Source organism: Hydra viridissima, unplaced genomic scaffold (genome assembly GCF_058129835.1).
Source record: "Hydra viridissima isolate aposymbiotic clone 2 unplaced genomic scaffold, HvirCarnegie_v1 scaffold_3, whole genome shotgun sequence".
Classification (NCBI taxonomy): Eukaryota; Metazoa; Cnidaria; class Hydrozoa; order Anthoathecata; family Hydridae; genus Hydra; species Hydra viridissima.
In genome coordinates, this window is record NW_028324302.1 from 4,168,050 (window position 1) to 4,189,803 (window position 21,754).

At 28.8% G+C, this 21,754-nt stretch overlaps 2 protein-coding genes and 1 long non-coding RNA gene across 3 annotated transcripts; 2 read left to right on the forward strand and 1 right to left on the reverse strand.

Annotated features, from left to right (window-relative positions):
- The first annotated feature begins 5,035 nt into the window (after nt 1-5,035).
- Nucleotides 5,036-6,102, forward strand: LOC145180223 (muscle-specific protein 20-like). The gene is made up of 3 exons (XM_080055078.2): nt 5,036-5,164; nt 5,250-5,356; nt 5,455-6,102. Exons 2-3 carry the CDS (start codon nt 5,278-5,280, stop codon nt 5,946-5,948), a joined length of 573 nt encoding a protein of 190 aa, XP_079911204.2. The 5' UTR covers nt 5,036-5,164; nt 5,250-5,277; the 3' UTR covers nt 5,949-6,102.
- Nucleotides 6,103-12,266: 6,164 nt separating this feature from the next.
- On the reverse strand, nt 12,267-13,254 carry LOC145180380 (myophilin-like). Its single transcript, XM_080055260.2, has 3 exons — nt 13,097-13,254; nt 12,716-12,999; nt 12,267-12,584 (listed from the first exon to the last, which is right to left on the reverse strand). Exons 1-3 carry the CDS (start codon nt 13,173-13,175, stop codon nt 12,375-12,377), a joined length of 573 nt encoding a protein of 190 aa, XP_079911386.2. The 5' UTR covers nt 13,176-13,254; the 3' UTR covers nt 12,267-12,374.
- A 6,114-nt stretch (nt 13,255-19,368) lies between these two features.
- On the forward strand, nt 19,369-19,926 carry LOC149890660 (uncharacterized). Its single transcript, XR_016450890.1, has 2 exons — nt 19,369-19,517; nt 19,709-19,926. It is a non-coding gene; the product is annotated as an uncharacterized LOC149890660 (long non-coding RNA).
- Nucleotides 19,927-21,754: the final 1,828 nt, after the last annotated feature.

Consider the following 21,754-nt stretch of genomic DNA (forward strand, 5'->3'; position numbering starts at 1 on the left):
AAAATAAACTATGAAGTTCATAAAGGACCTTTTTTTTTACAGATTGAATTGAAAAATAAAAGAACTTTATCTTAAGAAAGTGCTACTAGTTAAGACATATATACACATTAATTAAGATACGAATGAAAAATATTTATTATTTACAAAATAGTTTTTTTAGACCACCAAGATTTTCTTTACATTTTTAAACTACCCAAAGTTTTCACTTATTCTTAACGATAAAAATTCTAAATTTTAAAATTTATTTAATTTTGGTATTTTTTATTATTTTCTATCTTTCTATTTTTTATCTTATTATTATTATTATTACTTTTATCATTAGTATTCTTTTTATTATTATTATTATTATTATTATTATTATTATTATTATTATTATTATTATTATTATTATTATTATTATTATTATTATTATTATTATTATTATTATTATTATTATTATTATTATTATTATTATTATTATTATTATTATTATTATTATTATTATTATTATTATTATTATTATTATTATTAATATTATTATCATTATTATACAAGGTAAAAAGTTGTTGAAAAAGTTATTTTTATGATAAAATCAAACAAAATTACGAAGTATTTTTTTACGAAGTATTTTTTAAAACCTTTCTAATTAAGTTAATTAAAAAAGACTTTAGTAAACTTAATTAAACTTCTTACAAAAATTTTAATTATATTTTAAAAATGTTTAAAAAATTGATTACATTGTTTTTAATATAACTTACTACATTTTAAAGGAAAGCTCATCTCACTGCTTCTTCTTAGGGGATTTGAGCTGAAGTGATTTTTACTTAGTCTTAGAAGATTAGGTCAAAAAAAGCTGTAAACGAATTTAAAAGTACTTTTCTTATTTTCGACCAATTTTTTTTTAAACATGGTTTCCTGACTTTAATTGACCATGATTTCAAAAAAGACACGATAAAACCTGAATTTAAAAACAGTTGGAAATTTATCAATCACATTTATGTTTACGTATTGTAATGAAACTTATTTAGTGTAATTTTGCATATTCTGTTTACTTTTTTCAATCAAAGATTTAGACAAACAGATCAGTACTTTAAAACAGAATCTCTCAAAGTGGAAGAGTTGTCTCTTAATAGGGAAAAAGTTTTATAAATTTAAGATAAAAAGAATATAACAGAAAAATATGTATCCAACTCCGTATGTGTTATTCAAATGTTTAATTATGAAAGAAAAGATAATTATGAGTACAATATAAATAAATCTTGCGACTTCTTACTGTCATATTAAATTGTATGCAACAAACCGTTGTTCTTAATACTCTCCAAGGTAAATACTTGTTTCAATAAGCAAACCTCGTTTTGACTTTTGCTTCAGATGACGATTTGATGTAAATTTTGACCTTTTATCTGTCAAGAAACTCTTTGAGATCCATATTAAAATTTTCTTTTTAATTTAAAGCATACTACTTCTGGTACTTAAGTAAAATAACAAATGAATTACTATTTTTAAACCTCCGCAGGTTTTTAACAAGTATCTGGCGTTCAATGGGAGTATGAAGTATCATTTTCTTTAAAGATTAAAATCATCGAACCCACCTCTATTATTGGTCTGATTACAACTTTCCTTTTAAGAAACTCCGTTAAATTTTTTTCTCTGAAAATCTGGAATTTTACTTATACTTATAATGGGATGGGATTCAGATGATGGATTTCAGGTGATATGATTATATTATTGTCTTCCTCCAACATTTCATCCAGCAGGCGTCGGTTAACAACATTCTTGTTAATAACCGATACCCGCTGAACTTGCATTTGCTTATGAGGTTTCCCATCACAGAATCTACATATATTTTTCTCTTTAGCACCAATTCAGTTTTAAAAGATACACTCCGCATTTTTGAATAAGCTGTAAGCAGGTTTAGTGTAAATTAATGTCATCAGGTGACATCAGGAGTTTTAATATAAAGCTACTTACAGCTTATTCAAGAACGATATTTGGTCGTAAAATGTTTCAAAAACCACTCAATCGATTTTGATGACGTCTTTATTGTTTTATAGTAAGGTTATCTCCCTTTCAAGTAATATAAAGGCAATCTTAAAAGAAACAAAGCCTGACATCTTGTTAAAAGCAATAAGAGGAAAAAATTTGGAAAGAAAGTTATGGTTTGGTAAGTCGTCTGTTTCTGTGGTTTCAAAACTCAGCCATTTTTCACGAACGAAAACATGAACTCCAAAGTTTACACGAAAGAACTGTCTTCTGGTCTGATCTTGCATCTCGACTTTACTGATGAAGTGCAATCAAGTTGTATGAACAAAAATGTTGGTTATTCCCAAAAAACATGAAACATGAAGAAGGGAAAAGTTGCAGCAGCTATCAGTGAATTCGATGTGGTGGCATCACGAAATTTTAATAAAAAATGACGTCCAAAAGCTCATGCGAAGTGTCCGCACGAAATGGAGAAAATATTGTGATCAACTCGAAGAAGATGTTTTCTAAAAAATTTACTGTATTTACAAATACGTTTACTTTATCATAATCGATTAAGTGTTTCTCAAAAATTTAAAAGACCCCATGGGTCATCATTATTCCGGAGAGTCATTATGACTAATTTTCTAACCCGAGCATTTTTTTTAGCTTTAAAGATCCTTGAACGCTATCAACACGAATTTGCATAGCAGCTTAAAGAGGATTGAATTTCCATAATTATACCAATTAAACTTTATTTGCAAGAAAACAGATTCAGAACAGAAAACAACATCTTTTTCATTTCTTGACATTGTAAAAGTTATTCAGGGGATGGGACCTGTCCCAGACATTAGCACAACATTCTGTTGAATATCTTTAAAAAAATTACTTCGAGCATTTTAACAAAGTGAAACTTTAAAATCAATTCTGAGATTGAATTAATTAGTCCCTTTTGAAAAAATTTCAAAGATTGGGCTTGGCATTTTTTTTATGGCATAGACTTTATATAAATCATTAGAAATCTTTTTTTGAAAAACATAAAATTTCACCAATTGATTTTCAGCCCCCAATTTGTTTTTTTTCTAAAATATTTTCTTTAGACGTTGTTATGAAACTTTTTTTCTATGCTCTTATAATTCCAAAAAAATTGATCTAATGGTTCTAAAAACATGGATCAAATGATTTTAAAAACAATGACCTAATGATTCTAAAAACAATGATCAGATGATTCTAAAAAAATTCTTTCGATCAATTCCTTACCCTTCAAATATCCCCAATTAGACCTCTTAAGCACAAAAACTGCTCTGTATTTTATTTCAAAACTATTAAACATTTGTATTTTTATGAATATTTATAAGAACAATTTGAAAAAATGTTGAGCAGACATATTGGACCTTGCGGAGGATTCTTTTATACAAAAAGAAGGTAGTTTGATATAAATTGTATAAATATCAAGAATATTTTAAAGTAATCATTTTTATATACAAAAGAAGGATATAATTATTTAAAAAGCTTTTATTGCAATTTTAAAGTCTTTAATTTTAAATTAAAGGAAGGATTATATTTAAGATGTATTTATTGAGATGAAATTTAAAGTAACAGATGTTAAATTGTCTTTTGAACGGTTGAAAATTATAGTAGTTTGTTGTAATAAAAATTACTATAAATAAATACTGTAAATAACTAAAATGATTATAAATATGAATAAAAAATTAGATAATTCTGAAAATTAACTAAGTTTATTTGTTTAGCAAGTTCTTAGAATAAGATCTTCCAACTTTGAAAATATTTTATCTTCAATATGAGCTACTTTCTAAGAAACATATCTTTAATATGAACTGTTTATCAGAAGAGTTGATGAGCGTAACCAGTTCTAATTTGATAGTTACCTAGGAAAATATTGAGTTAGTGTATGGCAAAAAGCTAGCGGGGAGTTGACAGGACTATTAATGAATAGAAGAAAGCAACACATTTAGCAAACAATACAACACTTTTACACAAATTGTAATTGACTCTTTGATATAGCAACTTGTAACTGTCTTATTAAATCCTGTGATAAATCAAATTGTAATGGCTGCTATCAGAAGTTTCATAAAATCTGCAAATATTTACAGGAAAGTAAAATTCTTTTTACAGAATTTCAGTTTATTAAGATTCATTGAGGTAAGATAGGAACTAAGAGTAAAATACAAATAGAGCAGCTTCAGCAATTTTTACAGTTGCATTAAAATCAGCAAAGGTGCAGATTTTATTAATAATATTCCTACTACAAGCTTCGCCATTAATCATAACAAAATTGAGTTATCTAAACGAAAAATTATGAAAGCCTGTCAAGCTGAGCTTGATAAGATTTATATGGAAGAGGATATCCAATGCATGATCTTATCCAAATAAAATCAAAGAGGACCATTATTCTAATTGTTTTGAGCAAGATGGAAGTATCTTTTTTCGTTTTGTTAACCAATCCAGAGGATAAAGGTGACGTGAGCTGAGCATTTTTTTCATAGAAAGAAACATTTTTAAAATAAAAACAGATTTTTAGACTTGTAAAATACCTGTAAAACCTCATAAAAAAAATTTGCAACATTTTTTTAAATAATCTTTTTTCACACTTTACGGAGAAAACTTCGCTTTTAGCATTTTTTGAGATTTTTCTAACAAATAAAAGCTGAGCGTTGTTCAACTTTAATTTTTTAGAGAAATTTCAACAACAGCAAAAAAAATTATCAATCAAGTTAAAGGGTGTTAATGAGTTGTAGCTTTGATTACATCTCTAATTATTTAAAGTGAAAGGTAAATTTCAATAGGTGTTAAATTTATTAATTTTAACAAATAAATACAATGTATTAAGAACAATATAAAAATAAATTGTTATATTCAGTATACATTACATTGCTATATTATTTCATATTGATAGTTATAAATTTTCCTATTGGTAAAAGGCTTTGTTTATTCTACGAGTTGACGTTTGAATATCTTGACGAGTGCGTGTGGGACGTGTAAACTAGCTTTTATAGAGTTATTTACACATCTTGTTGTTTTAATCAGTGCGTTCACATTAGATGATTTATCAAGCCTACAGTGATTGGACAATGTTTACATTTCCTGTTTTTAATCATGCTGTTGAAAAACAATGAAATAATGTTTATGTGAAAATAAAAACGAGACGAACCCACATCAGTTTGGTTTAAGCCTCAAGTACAACGCTGCATTAAAAATTTCAGTAAGTTTAAAACCATGGTATTTTTTTGTATTTTGTCGAGCGTTTTTTTCCCACGCTAACTAATATATACCTGGAAATAATTTAGAAAAAAATCTCTTGAATATCGAATTAAAATGGCATGCCGACCAAAGGGATATGGAATGACAGCTGAAATTGAAGAACAGATGAACAGCAAATACGATTATAACTGTGGTAAGATATTTTATAAGTTCATATTTATAATTGTTAATCACTAAGTTTATACATTTATATAGTTTTTTGGCTTTTTTTTTTCATGACCTCTAAATTAGAGAAAGAAGTTTTGGAATGGATTTCTTACTACGTTCCTGATGCTGAACTTGAAGGTGTAACTGGACCCGAAGAAGTCCAGCTTAAACTAAAAGATGGAGTTACACTGTGCAAATTGATTAACAAGCTCTCACCCAATAGTGTTCCGAAAATTAACTCCACCCAAGCTGCTTTTAAACAGATGGAGAATATAAATTTTTTTTTAACTGCTTGTGAAGGGATGGGTTGTCTACGAAGTGACTTATTTCAAACAGTTAATCTCTACGAAGGTACAAACATGGCGCAGGTTTTATTGGGTATTTACGCTTTAGGAAGAAAAGCTCATAAACTTGGGTTAAAGGGTATCGGTCCCAAGGAAGCTGATAAAAATGAAAGGCAATTTACCGAAGATCAACTTAGAGCAGGTGAGGGAACAATCGGCTTACAAGCCGGATGGAACAAAGGTGCATCACAATCTGGTCAAAATTTCGGGAAAACAAGATCAATTCTTGATTAGATTTATCAATCGATAATTTGTGTTGGACAATAATTTGTGCAAGGCGATAAGTTTTGTGCAAGATGCTATAGAAGTCGCAGGTGTATTGATATATATATAGAAAATGTTGGAAAATCTTTCTGAAAAAAATTAAATAGTAAAAAATTTATTTTTATTACGTTGTTGTAAAATCAAATTCTTTCAAAATCTAGAAGTTTTAAACTAACAACTGATAATCAAGCTTCTGCGTTCGGTTTTTCGTTTTTTAGCGAAAAGTAACGAATAGATTACAAATTTTTATATCTCAGTCATTTGAAGTAAAGCGAATATAAAATGATTTATATATTTAGACATACAAATTTATAAGATTCCAGAAAAAAAAGCGATACTTTGCATGCATTATGATACTTTTTGTTTAAATCTTAAAAGAAAATGCGCAGAATTCGATTAAAACCGTTAAGCTTATTTTTGAAATTTTCAATTTTATGTGCGAGTATAAAGCTTTGCTGTTTTAACACATAAATTGTTCTATTTTAATAAAACTCAACAATTTCAATTTATCTAAAAAGTATAAAAGTGAAGTCAGTTATTGTTTGTTATTATTCGTTATCATTCGTTTCATTTGTTAAACTATTACCTTTCTGATCAGCAATAATTTACTAAGTTATGGTTTTATGTATGTTTAGCCTGTCTATTTATCTAAAAGTTTATTTGATTAAATTTCTATCTCAGGTAAATTTACCTGAGAATCAATGGTTTCAAATGGTTCGTGAACAGAGCTGATTTTTTTGAAAATAAAACATTCTTGTACTGAAATAAACCAGCTCACGCCACAGTGAAGCGAAATGGTCAAAAAGCGGCCAAAACTCAAAATTTTGTAAAGTAATAAACGTTTTTATTAAATTATTGCTCCAATTCTCTGACTTGGATAGTAGACATGAGAGAGCCAAAATATATATTTTTCTTATCATTTGATATTTTTCCTAATAAGTTGTAAAAAAAAAATTAATGAAAATGGTGTATTAAAAAAGTTCCACTTATGGCCACTTTTTGAGCTTTTCGCTTCATAGTGCCACGGTTCAAAATTTTTAAAGTGACCTTATCTAAACTGGTTAATGGTTTTATTAACCCTTTTCAGCTTTTTATTTTTTATGTAAATAAACAGGAGAAAAAGCACCTGATATCAAAGATTTTTCTATTTATGAGTCTGCATTATCAAATACCTATTCAAGAAAAATGATCAACAACGCTTCTTTATTTGTGGGACGAACTCCATACTTTTATTTTCTTAGAATTTCCATTTTTGAAGTTTCGTGTTGCAAATTTAATTTTTGCAATTTTTTTCTTATAAAACTTTTAATTTTTTTTGAACGATTTTTTGTAACGAAAATTTACAACTTTTATCCTCTTAAGCTCACTTTCCTTGTTACATGTGGATTGCGTAGTTATTTCCTGGAAGCTTCTTGGAAGTTACTGAATCCCTTATAAGCATAACTGAACTCCTCTTTGAAGATGCTATGTCATTTAAAATGCAAATGCATTAATAAACCTAAATTAAATAATAAATTATTATAATAAACCTAAATTATTGCGACACATTGGAAACTTTGTAGATGTTGCTAGGTAACTGTTTTCAGAATTGCGATGTACAGGTAGCAGCAAAATTGAGGAGTCTGAGCATCAGGAATGATGGAAGAGTGATTGAAACAAAAAATGTAAATTTATAATACAGGTTTGTAAAAAAGTAACAAATTATCTGTAAATCTAATAAGTGAGCTATATTTTAATGATAACAACAAAATGATCGTTTTAATCGCAGCTGTTCTGTAACACTCACGTCGTTTATATTTTATTATTTCGTTAAAATCGAAAATCGAACTATTACAGCTCATCATTAATATGAATTTCTGAAAAGGGCAGTGGAAGGTAATTTTTAAAAGAATAAAGAAAAGCTTAATATTTTTTGCTTTCAACTCGTCTACCGTTTTGACTTTAAACAAATAAGACTTTTAATGGACTTCAAAAACAAACCGTAATTGCATAATTACATAATTAATTAAACTAATTCTGATTTGAAGATTATAGAACCTCGTAAGAGTTACAAAGCGTGTTAGGAATTTATTTTCTCAGTTGTAAATCCTATTTTTTTATTAGATCTGTTGTTCTATTAATTCTAAAAAAATTTAATTAATTTCATTGTTTGTATGAATGCTTTAAGGGTTTGGTAAAGAATGCCGCTGTTGTCATAACTCTTCTTTTTCAAAAATCTCACTTAGAGCCTTGTTATTCTAAGGTCTCGAAATACTAGATAGCATAATTTTTACCAATCAAAACTTTTACCACTCCGTAATAAATAAAAAGGACTGTTTTTTTAACCGACCTCTTAAAAATACTAACACAGTTTAAAATCCCCATTCTCAACATGCCACAGATTCTCTTCAAAAGATTTATTTTAAAGATTTAACCACAATAAGCGTACGATTCTACCGCTTCGATTCTACCTCATGATTTTTTTTTTTTTTACTATATTTTCTAAACCATGACCGTAAAAAGACTCATAAAAAACAGTGAAAATGATTGCTAAAAACCGTTTCCAACATGAGAACATTTACTTAGTTCATCGAGAGTGGTACATGATAAAAACGAATGCATCCTTCAGTGTTTTAGATTGTCTAATAACATAGAATTTGAGAAAAATTTTCTAGTTAATTTAAGTAAAAGGAAAAAAGATAAATAATTTGAAGACATTTAAGATTAAAGATTGATAAAAGCTATGAACGATATTCGGGTCAGAGAGAAACTTTGGGTCAGAGAGAACTTTGAAGAGTTATTTTGAATGTAAATATTATGGTAAGAATTGTGGAGAAAATAAACAAAACAATTTGATGTTATCTTGCAAGAAAAGTAAAAGTCAAAACAGGAAATTTCAGGAAAGAAACAGGTATGAATACTCTATCATATAACTTATAAATTTGTAAACTCCATTAAAGAATCAAATTGTAAATAGTATTAGTTTTAACTAATACGATTTACTCTTTAATTCTTTATAGGGGTTTACATTTTTGTAAACTATATAAACTTTTTCCGATTATATATCTTAAGATTTTGATATTTTTTTTTTGCAAGAGTATTCTACATTATTTTTGTTAGAATGTTCTAACAACAGGAAGTGTCATTTATCGTAAAACGAGGTGAATAAAAAAAAGGTTTGAAGTTTGGATTAAAAATTTCTTTATTTTTGTTAATTTAAAACTACTAATCAAAACTCAGTTCTGTTTTGCCCCTATCGGCTCATGATATCATTATAAAATTATTTTATTTCGATAAAACTAAAAAAAAAAGTAAAAAGCAAAAAATGGTTTTCTAATCACCCCGCAAATAGAGATGATAAGGAACATCATGTTTTATTCTTTGGCATGGTCTTTTTGGATGTTGAAGGACGTGGGTAAAGTGGATTATGGGGGGTTATATCCTACCTATGTACGTCCTCAAAGTCATCAACACTGACACTTCTGCAGGGCTGGACATTCACTTTTATTCTTTTTTCTTGGTTTTCTTGGTTTTCTTGGTTAAAGAGTCTGGTTAAAGAGTCTTGTAAAAGACTTTGAAGGAGCTCTTCAAAGCTCTTTAGGTTATTCACATTTTGGTTTTTGTCTATATCAGTACCTGAAAGCACTTTTTTGCTGTCCAGGAGCGCAATTCAGCTTTTCTAAAAATCTAAAATAATATTTTTTTCTTCAATTAGCCACACAGTTTTTATAAAAGCAAAAGAAATTTATACTTAGGAATTCCAGTATTTTCCACTAAGTATTTTTTTAAGTCCAGTGGCTGTGTCAGGTGTGTTGAAGTTTCTGATAGGAATGTAAATCTTATGGCATTGTCTTCACGCAGCTTAACAGATATTAGGGAAAGGTGAAAAGATCAATTATTTCCTATGAGAAATTTCTTCTCTTCTAGTTTTTTGATATGGGACAACAACTCTTTAGACTCAGTCTTCGAAGCAGAATGAATCGAGCTAGCTAGATATTTTCCGATTATATTTTGTATTTTTGACCTGCCTTCTATCCAGATTTGCTATAAATACAAAAACCTTAGGCACAATATAGGGTGATAGTATGGTATTGTCTGCGGCGGCTACGAATATCAGGTTGATACCTTTGAGGAGCATTTTAATACCGTTTCATGATATTTAGTTCCTCTCTATGTGATTACCTTTCGTTTTCCCAGATCATCTGTAAGGTTGGTCTCATCACAGTTTATTACATATGACACCGGAACATTTCCTGGTTTGTTTGACAATACATTAAAACTCCTCTTTATAGTATCTGATGTCACACCTACTCTAGAGCGTTTCATGCTCTGGCACATTCTCACTGCCAATTAATCTTTGTATCGTCACAAAAATTCTTTGGAAATTCAACAGAAGCGCTCAAATATACATCGAAGACTGCCTCAAGATTGTTGTTATCATCGAAGATTGTTGTTAGTTCCATTGAGAAGCAACAACAAAAAACACGAAAATCTTGCATGATAACGCAAAAGCTCATGATAACGCAAAAGCTCATGATAACGCAAAAGCTCATGATAACGCAAAAGCTCATGATAACGCAAAAGCTCATGATAACGCAAAAGCTCATGATAACGCAAAAGCTCATGATAACGCAAAAGCTCATGATAACGCAAAAGCTCATGATAACGCAAAAGCTCATGATAACGCAAAAGCTCATGGCACCCTGTGATTTTTAGCTTTTTAGCAAAATTAAACAACACCTGACTGGACTTTATTGGCACACTCTGTCCGAGTGTGCCAAAAATATCCAAAAATCATTGTCAACATTTCATGCTAAAAACTTGTCTTAATGATTGACACGAGTTGATCAGCAAAAATTTTTATTAAAATAAACATTAAATATCAATCAAAGTATTTTTGATTCGGTTATTGACACATGAATTTGACAATGGTTTTATGACACTTTTTTGTTATTTTTTAATAATTAACTTTCTTACGCTACTATTGCTTTCAATCAACTTTACCAAGTTTAATTTTTTCATTTTAAGTTATATGCTTTTTTATTATTTGTTTAGTACAAACGTTTGAAGCAATTTCATGAAAAGTATATTCTTTAATGTTTTAGTAGCTGATTTTGACAACTTTTTTTATCTATGACCCTACAGTTTTTGACACCGGATAAATTTTCCTCCAATATCCTCTAAACTTTTGCTTATGTGAATTTGCTGTTCAAAGTAAAACAAAAACGCAAATTATTTTCCAGCTTTAATAGTTTTAGATAAGTTGTAAGGAATAACTCATATTCGGTTAATAGTTTTAACTTAAAATGTTTGAAAATGAAAAAAAGAATTAAAGTGTTAAAGTTGGTCCACGCGGGTTGTTTAAAGAGCTATGGCCTATGATTGGTAAAAATCTCCTTAGATAAGAAGCTATTTATCGTTAATTGAGTCATCAACAGAAGAAATAATCAATTTATTGCTCAGAAAAGTGACATTCCCTCACTGTGTACCATAGAAATACAAATTCAATAATGATGCTTTGTGTTGTTGAGTCAAACATTAAAAAAATGTCCACCCATATATATTACAGAGAATTTCAACCTTTTGGAAAAGCATGTGGTAACTTGGCTCAAGAAGACCTTCTCCAGATAAGAATTATGTGTTCTAATAGGATTGAGCTACGAGCCAAAAAGACCCCTGCAGTTTTTCAAAGACAATATGGGTTATTTTTAGTCCGAAGACTTTTAGGCTTCCTCCAGCCCAGGGTTTGAAATCACTTGATTATTTAATATGAAGTGCTGTGGAGACCAAGACATGCAAAAAGGCCAACTCAAGTCTCAGTTCTTTAAAGTCATCAAGAGCTTCAAACTCTATGTCAAGGGATTACGTCATCAGAACTTGTCACGCCCTCCGTCCGCGTCTTGAAAAAGATTTTATTGAAAGAGATGGAAATCTAAATGAATCTTAAGGTAAAATAAGGTCTTAATCTAGAATTTTTTTTTTTATAAGTATTACTCAAAAATGATTATTGGCTTTAGAGTTTTGTAAGTCTAGTAGTAAGAAAATGTCCACGAATTGCTGTTGCACCCTGTATAACAGAAATGCAGCTATTACGATAATGCGATCATTGATCGCCCAAAGTCATGAGCTTTTTCATTTGATTGAATTTTTCTGTAACATCTTTTTAACTGGATGTTAAAACGAATTGACTTCACCAAAATTAAGTTTTGTGTGTGTGTGTTTTTTTTACGGTCAAGAAATGTTTGACATTATATAATACTCGATGATCAGCAATATAAACGTTTAAAAGCAATTTAAAGCACAAAATAGTTTTCTTTTTTTTTTTTTTTTTTGTTATTTAGCCCATGTTTATCAAGATTCAGAGAAGTTTCAAGAAAATCTATTGTTTTATACATAATATTCTTGTTCTACGATCCCTTAATCAATGATGTGACGCATTTTACCGAAGTTTAAACCAGATTGATTAGCGTGTTTGTTAGTGCCCATCTGCAGACCAATAATGCCATCTCCAGCACGCAACTGTTCTTCAGTAAACTCTCTTTTGTTTTCAACGGCCTCCTTCGGTCCTATTCCTTTTAGGCCTTTTTTTGCAGCTTTTCTACCCAGGGCGTGCAACATGATGATGACCTAAACATAAGGTAGAAAGGATTGCTTTTAGTCATTCTAGAAAATGTATAAAATAAGATCTTTAAGCTTCTTTTGTAGAAATAGCATACAATATGTTTATTTTACAAAGAAAATAAACGAGACTTGTTTACCTGAGCCATATTTGTGGCTTCAAATAAGTCGACAGTTTGGAAACTATCGCTCCGGCTGACTCCAAATTTCTCTGCAGCTGTTAAAAAGTTGCCGATATTTTCCATTTGTTTAAAAGCCATTTTGTTTGTGTTAATATTTTTTATGCTGTTTGGTTGAAGCTTTTCGATTAGTTTGCAAAGTATAACTCCGTCTTTAAGTTTTTCATGCACTGCAGAGGAGCCAGTTACACCTTGTAGCTTGGCTTCTGGTACATGCACCATAATCCATTTAAGAGCTTCTTGCTCTAAAAATCGTAAAAAAATCATCCATAGAGACTGTTGTCTCTAGACAAGAGACTTTGACAAATTCTCTGATAATTTATCAAAATTAGATACACTTACCCAAAACTGTATCGTACTTATTTTGAATTTTATTGCTAATTTCAGCGGTAAATCCAAATCCACTCGGCCTGTCGGCCATGTTTTACAAATTTTATTTTGTAGTTAAAAATTAACTGAAAAAAAATGCTTTCAAATATTAATTACAAAAATGATTTTTTATGTCAATAAAAAGCTTACAAAAACATCAACAAAACACCGTGGAAAACGTAGACATTAAAAAAAACAAAAGCAAATACACAAAAACAAGTAAAATGACTATAACAATACCATTAAAAGCCAGAAACCATAGCAACAAAGAATGACACGATTAGTAAACAGTATAGAGAAAATTTACTTTTAAAAAAAAATTCGCTCAAACGGTATTTTTGTGAAGACGTTTTTAAGAACATCCTTTTGAGATTTTAAAGTTTTAAAAACGCAACAGAATTCTTGACAAAAAATATTTACCTTAAATGGTAATTCTTTGTTATAAGCGTACGTAATGAGAGATGACATTGTTTTTTTATAATTAATGACGTAAATGACTACTAGCTTCGACGAGTAATAAATTTTTCTACGGATGCAAAGGAATCGGTGGAAAAAGTCAACAGCACAGCGAAAAAACCCGGAAAGAATTCAAAATTTAATAATTTACTTTACCGGTCAGAGGTAAGAAAAAAGATATTATTTACTATGATGAGTATTTATGTTTTGCAAAAGTTTTCAATCCAAAAAAAATTTATGCCATAACAAATTAGGAAATTAACCTTCCCCTCTTGTCTACTGTTAAGCTGAATGTATGAGCTGTAGCTATTTAAATATGAGATGAAAAGTTTTTAAGAAGATTATATTTTTAAGCTGTTTTCACCATAGTGTTTTAATATCATGCATTCTTTGGCTTGAAATGAAATGTAGTTTTTATGGGCTAATCGAAATATTAATCCTATCCACGTTTTTTAATGAAAAACAATTTTTTTCAAAAGATAAAGTTAATCAAAGGTGCACAAGGCTTTACAATCACTTCTGGTCTGCAAAGTTGCGTTTATTTTTACTTTAATTAAACAATAGTTTCCTGACTTGCGTCATTTAAACACCCGTTAGAGACGGTTGACATTTTTTTTTAGGATTGCGAACATAACAAATAACGAAGTATTTTTTAAGAATGTTTTTTTTATTTGTTGTAATTGCGAGAGTTTTCTCAATAACCATTTGTAATACAGTTTATTTTATACAGTTAATTTGTAATACAAGTAATAGAGTTTTCTGTCTTCAACGGTACATCACATCATCGTAAACCTAAAGTTAGAAAAATAAACAACTTAACAATGCAGTTGCTATCAACTCTTCTATTTGGGTAAAAAAAAAAATTTCTATCCTAATAAAAGAGTTGATAATTACATAATTAAGTTTCATGCCAAGTTGTTTTTGGTTTGGCCGCCTTAAACTATTTATCTATAACTCATATGCCTAAACACGCATGCTACCACATAAGTATACACACATATAAACAAGCTATTGTTATTTAGAAATATGACATAAAATCATAACAATATATTAAAAATTTTAAATTTAACATTTATATATGGAAGATATTTTTTTACCTGTAATTGTAACCCTATATGCGACATACTCTCACGCCTTTAGTAATTTTCCAACCTGATTTATAAAAATAAACCCCATTCTGCTAAGCATTTGTGTTTGCTCTGATTATGAATTTGAAAAGAATGCGACATGGCGATTATTTCAAGTTTAACACTTTTAATTGTAAAGCATTTACTCATGCAGTATGCGGTACTCTAACAGTTAATGAGAGAACGTCAATCATATATATATATATATATATATTTGATATAGAATTGAATCAGATTACTCAGAGTAGAATGACGTACGAAAAGAAATAGTAAATAGTATGGCATGAAGTTTGTCTTGAATAGTCTCTAGAAAACATTTGAAATTTCTAAAGCCCAAACTTTTATGAGCCCAAAATCTACAAAGATTTCATCTGATCCAATCATCTTCGCTTCTGGTGTCATCACACAACAACCATATACTCTGTTTAAAGAAACAGCTTGGAACTTGCAAAGAGAGAGGGAAAGGATGAAGTTTCAAAAACCCTTAAACAAAGTCTTTACCAGCAAGTGTCGTTTACTTCTTAAAAGGATGTCAAATTTTGTTCTTTTCGTAATATTCTCACGCTATATTCTCACGATATATTCTTACGATATATTCTCACAATATATTACGTACTTCATGTATGGATAATCCATAAACATACCCTTTTATAGATTAAATTGTAAGTTGCTTCAAAAAATGGAAGTCTTATAGTTGATCAATTTTATCCCACAAAAGTCGCTGAATTTGAAATTATTCAAAAAAGAATAAATACTCATACATTATTTCGTGATAATCTAAAAGAGATGAAAAATAATGCTAGAAAAATCTCATCTCTAAATTAATATAACGAGTCTACATTAAATAAAAGCGTTTCTTTTGTCGTTATAATTGTTTAAGAAAAGGTAGAAATTTAGTATTTCATTAATAACTGGCTAAACGAGAAAATTAAAAATATGCATTACAATACTTGAAAAATTATCCTTGCCATGACCAAAACAAAATGAATTAAGTTTTAAAACTATATACAAAAAAAAATCTGAAAAAAAAATTTTTAATCTGAGCTTGTAAAGCTTTAACACAAATGTCTCGTTTTTTGCCACTGTCCCATTATGCCCCACTCTACCCTAAATAATTACAAGCCTTTAATAGCCAAAAGTTTTCTACCCCAAGTAGATTTTTAAACTTATCATTATAATAGTATAAGCATTTGTTATTTAATACAAAAGTAGATAACAAGTCGAATGTCGATTAAAAGTAGGTAACATCTGCATCAAAATGTTTTAAATTTTGCAAAGGTTTGTTTAATGAGCTATAAAAGAAAACTCTTTTTTTATTTAGTAATATTAATATGTTATTTTCTGGTATATATATATAAGAAGATTCAGATGTATTTAAATTATATTTCGTTTTAAATGTTAGGGATGAGGGGAAAATGAATTTGTATTGTTTTGTTGAGATAGTTGTAATTAAGAGTTTTTAAAGAAATATTATAATATTAAAGTAATTTTAAGTGTATTAGTTAAAAATATATTAATATATGAAAAGTTATATAAGTTTATTTGAAAAGAGTTAAAAGTTTAAACAAAAAAATTGTCCGTACACTATGTTAATTTTTAAATTAAAATTAGTTAAAATTAAATTAATATCTTGTTCGACCACCATCAGCTTCAATAACTGCTCTACAACGATTTTTCATTGATGAGACGAGTTTAGACGTAATTTCTTGATTAATTGATGACCAAACATCTAAAACCAATTCTTTGAGCTCGTTTTTATTCTTTGGAGCTCGATCTTTCATTCTTTTTTCCACCACCGACCATAAATGTTTTATAGGGTTCAAATCGGGCGATTGTGCAACCCAATCCAACACGTTAATGCCATTTGCAGCAAGATATCTGGTTACAGATCCAGCTTTGTGCTTTGGATCGTTGTCATGTTGGAATATAAATTCCGTTCCAAGTCCTAATTTTCCTGCCGAAGCCACCAAATTCCGTTCTAATATGGATCTATATAAGTGTTGATCCATTTTCTCATTAATAAATTCAATTTTACCAACACTGGACGCACTCATGCAGCCCCAAACCATAACATTTCCACCACAAAGTTTAAATGTTGCCTTCAAACACTTCACATTATATTCTTCTCCGACTCTTCTAAAAACTTTTGCACCACCATCAGCTCCATATAAATTAAATTTACTCTCGTCTGACCAAATAATCATATTCCAAAATGTATCATCCTTTAGAACATGTTCCTTTGCCCACTGCAACCGTTTTCTCTTGTTCACTATGCTGATGAATGGTTTTCTCCGAGGCGTCCGTGCAAAAATATTGGCTTCATACAGTCTGTTCCTAATTGTTTGTGGCGATAATTTAATATTTAATTCATTTTCTAGCTCTTTTGATACTTCTACTGCATTTTTTCTTCTATTCTGCTCGATTTTCCCAACTATGCACCTGTCAACTCTTGGTGTTGTTGATCTTTTTCTGCCTCGTTTTGCCACTGATTTTGTTTTTAAATACTTTTCCCATGTATATTGAACAGAGATTGGTGGTATTTTCAACATTTTTGCAACTTTTTTAATTGATAATCCATTTTCCCTATCAAAAATTACTCGTTTACGTAAGTCAATGCTATATTCTTTTCTTTTTCCTTCCATCATAGCCACGTAGTTAAGAAAAGGTTTATTTTTATTTATTATAGTATTATTTAACCTAAAAGTACAAGATATTAATATAAAAATCATTTATAAACAAAATTTTACCTTTTAAGTCAAATGTACGGACAATTTTTTGGTTTTAAAATTTTTAAAACTTTTAAATAAGTTAATTATAATTTAAATTGTCGGGAGAAAATTAATAATGTATCGTTTTTATTTGTTTTCTTGTGCGCTATCTATTGGTTTAATTTATTTTTTTCTAACATTTAAAGTTTTAGAGCTTTTTTCAAAAAACCTTATTTTTCATTAATGTACGGACAATTATTTTGCCCACTGTATATATATATATATATATATATATATATATATATATATATATATATATATATATATATATATATATATATATATATATATATATATATACATTTTATCATAAATCAGGTGAATTATGGAGAACTTGATAGTCTTCAAGAGAGCTGTGCAGAGAATTCGGAAAATACATAAAAGATAACTTGAAGACCACAAAACAACCATAACCAGAAGACCACAAAAAGAGAAGATGATATGCTTATTCGACAGAACATCGAAATTGAAGATTTGAGTGCACGAAGCTAACGCAAGATCTTAAGCATTGCAAACAATAAATAACACAAAAACAAAGATGAAGTGATCGAATTGCTATGAAAAAACCATTGTTACGCCCAAAAAGTAAAAAAAAAAAAAATTAGCTTGGCCTTTAAAATTGTTCAATTGTTTATTTCAGTCATTCAACCTTTCTTTGTTTTGTTTCTTTGTTTTGCAGCCCAAAAAATCAAATCTTTGGGTGGAAGCAAAGAGATTTTGTTCATCGAAATAAGGGACAACAAGAGTAGGGAAAGTGTACTGTTCCAACAATCAAACCTCTGTTTGATCAGTCATTGTTTGGGGTTGCTTTGGGAACAACCAGGTCGATAATTAAATTAAATTCGAGAGAACTCTATGAAAAAAGTATCGTGACATTTCAGAGTTTAATGCAACTTCCTCAAGGAAACGTTTAGATGAATCCTAAGCACTCTATGAAGTTATGCCAGAGATCTTATGCCAGTTATCTGCGAAAAAAAGAGAGAAAAAGAACAATTCAATAGATTAGCTTTCCCAAAGATCATCGACGGAACAAAATCTCATCGATGATCTTTGGGAAAATCTCATCGATGATCTTTGGAAAAATCTCAGTGATGATTTTTGGAAAATACTACAAAGTTACATTAAAGAATATTGGATTTTTAAAAAATTGTTTTTATTTTTCAACCATTTTTAAATGAAATTTCTTTCACACAATAGGAGTGATTATTACTCGTAGGCATATATATAAACTCATGAAGCTAAATATTTTATACTATTTTTGTTTGTTGAGAAAAATTATCATTGCGGACGTTTGGAGCGATAGTGCATACTGTGTAGGCTGTTATCCGACAGCCCCACCCTAATCATAGGCTGAATTGGATATTTTAGCGATTTAAAAGTTTTTCTAATTGTAGTTTTGGTTAATTTTTAATATATTTATTAAATTTTTAACTTAAAATGTACATGTAAGATTATTGGAGGGTATTAAACTTTACAGTTTCGTGTTTGATTTAATACAAACTGATAGAAGAAAAGTAATGATGTATACTGCCTAAAATTTAATATTTGTTCATCAAATTTTTAATACGCCGTTTTAAGATTCGTGATAATTATTTAAGTACCATTTTTTATAGATCAATTATATATTCAGAATTTCGCAGTTCTAATTTCTTATTTAATTTTTTAAACATGATTTTGATGAAATCATGATGAAAAAAAAATAACTTTTTAAACATGTATCATGTGATGTTATTTGGCATTACAAAGGAAAGCATTTGAGCTTTGAATGTTTAAAGTTTGAAGATCGAACTAAAACAAGTGGAACTTCCCGCAATATTTTTTAAGTGAAGGTCAGCAATCACATAGAAATAGAAATTTCAATTTCGACACTTTGTAGTTTAGTTGTAGTTAAAAAATTTAACTTGATAATTTTTGAACAGCAGATTTGTTTGTTACATAGCAATTGAAAAAAAACAAATAACACCAAAATGCTCAGTCTAAAAACTGGTTTGGCTGGTTTTATGATTATGATATTGTTAATTGCCTCTGCAGTAGGAAACAGAGGTTTGTGCAATTAAAGTTTTCATTTCATTATTCGTTTTGCATATTAACCTGTCTGTTATTTTTAGTTTCTATGACCATAGTTAACTACAAGTATTATTATTTTGTGTTGACTGGCAAGTACCTTGCTAGTACAAGTGAACCTCGAAACACAGAATATCAAATATAATTTTTACATTTATTATTTTACATAGAAGGAGAGGTTAAAAATGATTGCGATGCTTTTGAAAACAGCTGCAAGTTGAGAGCGTCAAGATTACAAAAAATGATGTGCTTCAAAGGGCAAAAAATCGGTTTTTGTGAATTTTATGGTATATCTTGTAAATCCGGCTGGACGATCAATATTATAAATACAAAATCGATCAATGTAAATGAAGAATGCTAACTAATTTTAAAAATCTTAAAACAACAAGTTCTTTTTTTTTAATCAGTTTTTATAGTTATAAAAATGTATATTATTTGAAATATACTTTATTTTGTTTCTAAAAAGCACCCAAGTAATTCAATAAAGTTTGAATGCTTCTTCTTTCTTATAATCATTATAAATTTTTATGTAAATTTTACATAATTTTTCAAATAATCACGTATAAAGACCTTAAATTTAAAAAATTGATAAAAACTCATAACTTTATTAAATTACCAAGCAAATAACGATTTTTCAGCGGGCCCTTTTTTTCTCAGAAAAAAGAACTCTCTGAAATGCAAACTAAACTATCCCTTACCTTTAGCAATCCTCTTTCACTATCTTAAAACAGAAAAAGCTCAAACCGAAATTCAAAAAAGTCATGAGTTTTTTTATAACATTACTTATTTTCTGTACAATATTTTCAATTATTTCTATAGTAACTATTTTAGATCCAAAGATAAAAGCAAATATTTGCTTTTGGTCAAAATGCAAAAATTTACCTCAGGACTTTTTTTTACTTTATTCAATAAAAAATTTTTAAAATTTTGTTAAAACAGAAATCGTTTTTTTTTTAAAAAAGCTGTAAAATTTACAAGTAATTCTAAGAAAAGTTTTGGATCGTTTTTAACCCACTAAAATCGATATTTCGACAATTAACAACTGAGAGAACCATTAGTTTAAGCCACATTAAATTCTGTTGTTGATTTTAAACTTTTCAAAGCATTACGAAGATAATGCAAGAATGACCTGATTAAAGATGATGCAAGAATGACCTGAACTGTATATCTTTAACCTAACGTTAATACATACATCTTCTCAAAGCTGTTTTGTTGTCCACATTATGTTTATGTTTAATTTCTGGCCACCAACTAGTATATGAGTTGCAGCAACTTAACCGGAGATTTTCAGATTTCAAACATGTCTTGGGTTCACCTCATTGACTATGGTAATGTTACTGCGAAAAGCTGCTGTTAGCAAGGCATTAACTATCAATTTTTATCAATGTTTGGAACGGTTATGGTGCGAAACCTTTGTTTATAAACAATTTGTTTTGTTAGAATGTTTACAAAGGGTAGCGACGAATGAATAACTGAATTGAGTGAAGATCTTTACACCAAGTTCATCTTTCCTTGCATCAAAGATCTTCCTCGCATCAAAGTTCATCTCAATATCTTAACTCAATTGCTTCAATTTCTTAAAGACAGAATTCTTAAATAATTATTTTCTGGTTTTCTAATTTTTTTGGTCTTTCAATTCTTACTTTATTTTCTACAGAGCAGGTCTTTGCAAAATTTTCAATGGCATGTCGGATGCCTCTGTCTTTGATACCACGTGATTTTTTCTGCTAACTGATGATAACTAAATCAAACTAAACTTTCAGATTTTTTTTAAAAATTCAGTTAAGTTTGCTATTTTGGCTGATATTACTTTATAAACTAAATTTCAAATTTATGGCAATCAAAATAATGACTCATTTGACTCAAAGAACCTAAAAGGACAAAAGTGGTATTGAAATATTGTAAATAAAGTAATGATTTAGAGCTTTTAGTTTCTATGCAGGTTTTACTTTCTATCGTGTTTATCATTTTGAGATTTGTTAATCTCAAAAAGATAAACACGATAGCAAAACCTACATAGATTTACAGTGAGAGAAATAAGTATCCGAACAAAAGATTTTTTTATGGAAAATAAACTTTATCAGGTTTTTTTCGAAAAAAAAACTTTATAGAAATAAAAGAAATGATTATTCTGAAAGAAAATTTTATTACGAATTCAATATGCAAAAAAAAAATATCAATAATAATATTTAATTGATAAAAAATTAAGATACATT

Excerpts from the sequence above, each read along its gene's own strand:
- LOC145180380 (XM_080055260.2), bottom strand. The coding sequence starts at position 13,175 with ATGGCCGACAGGCCGAGTGGATTTGGATTTACCGCTGAAATTAGCAAT. Across the intron at positions 13,000-13,096 it reads TAAGTACGATACAGTTTTGG|AGCAAGAAGCTCTTAAATGG; the intron begins GTAAGTGTATCT and ends TACGATTTTTAG. Across the intron at positions 12,585-12,715 it reads AAGCCACAAATATGGCTCAG|GTCATCATCATGTTGCACGC; the intron begins GTAAACAAGTCT and ends CCTTATGTTTAG.
- LOC145180223 (XM_080055078.2), top strand. The coding sequence starts at position 5,278 with ATGGCATGCCGACCAAAGGGATATGGAATGACAGCTGAAATTGAAGAA. Across the intron at positions 5,357-5,454 it reads CAAATACGATTATAACTGTG|AGAAAGAAGTTTTGGAATGG; the intron begins GTAAGATATTTT and ends CCTCTAAATTAG.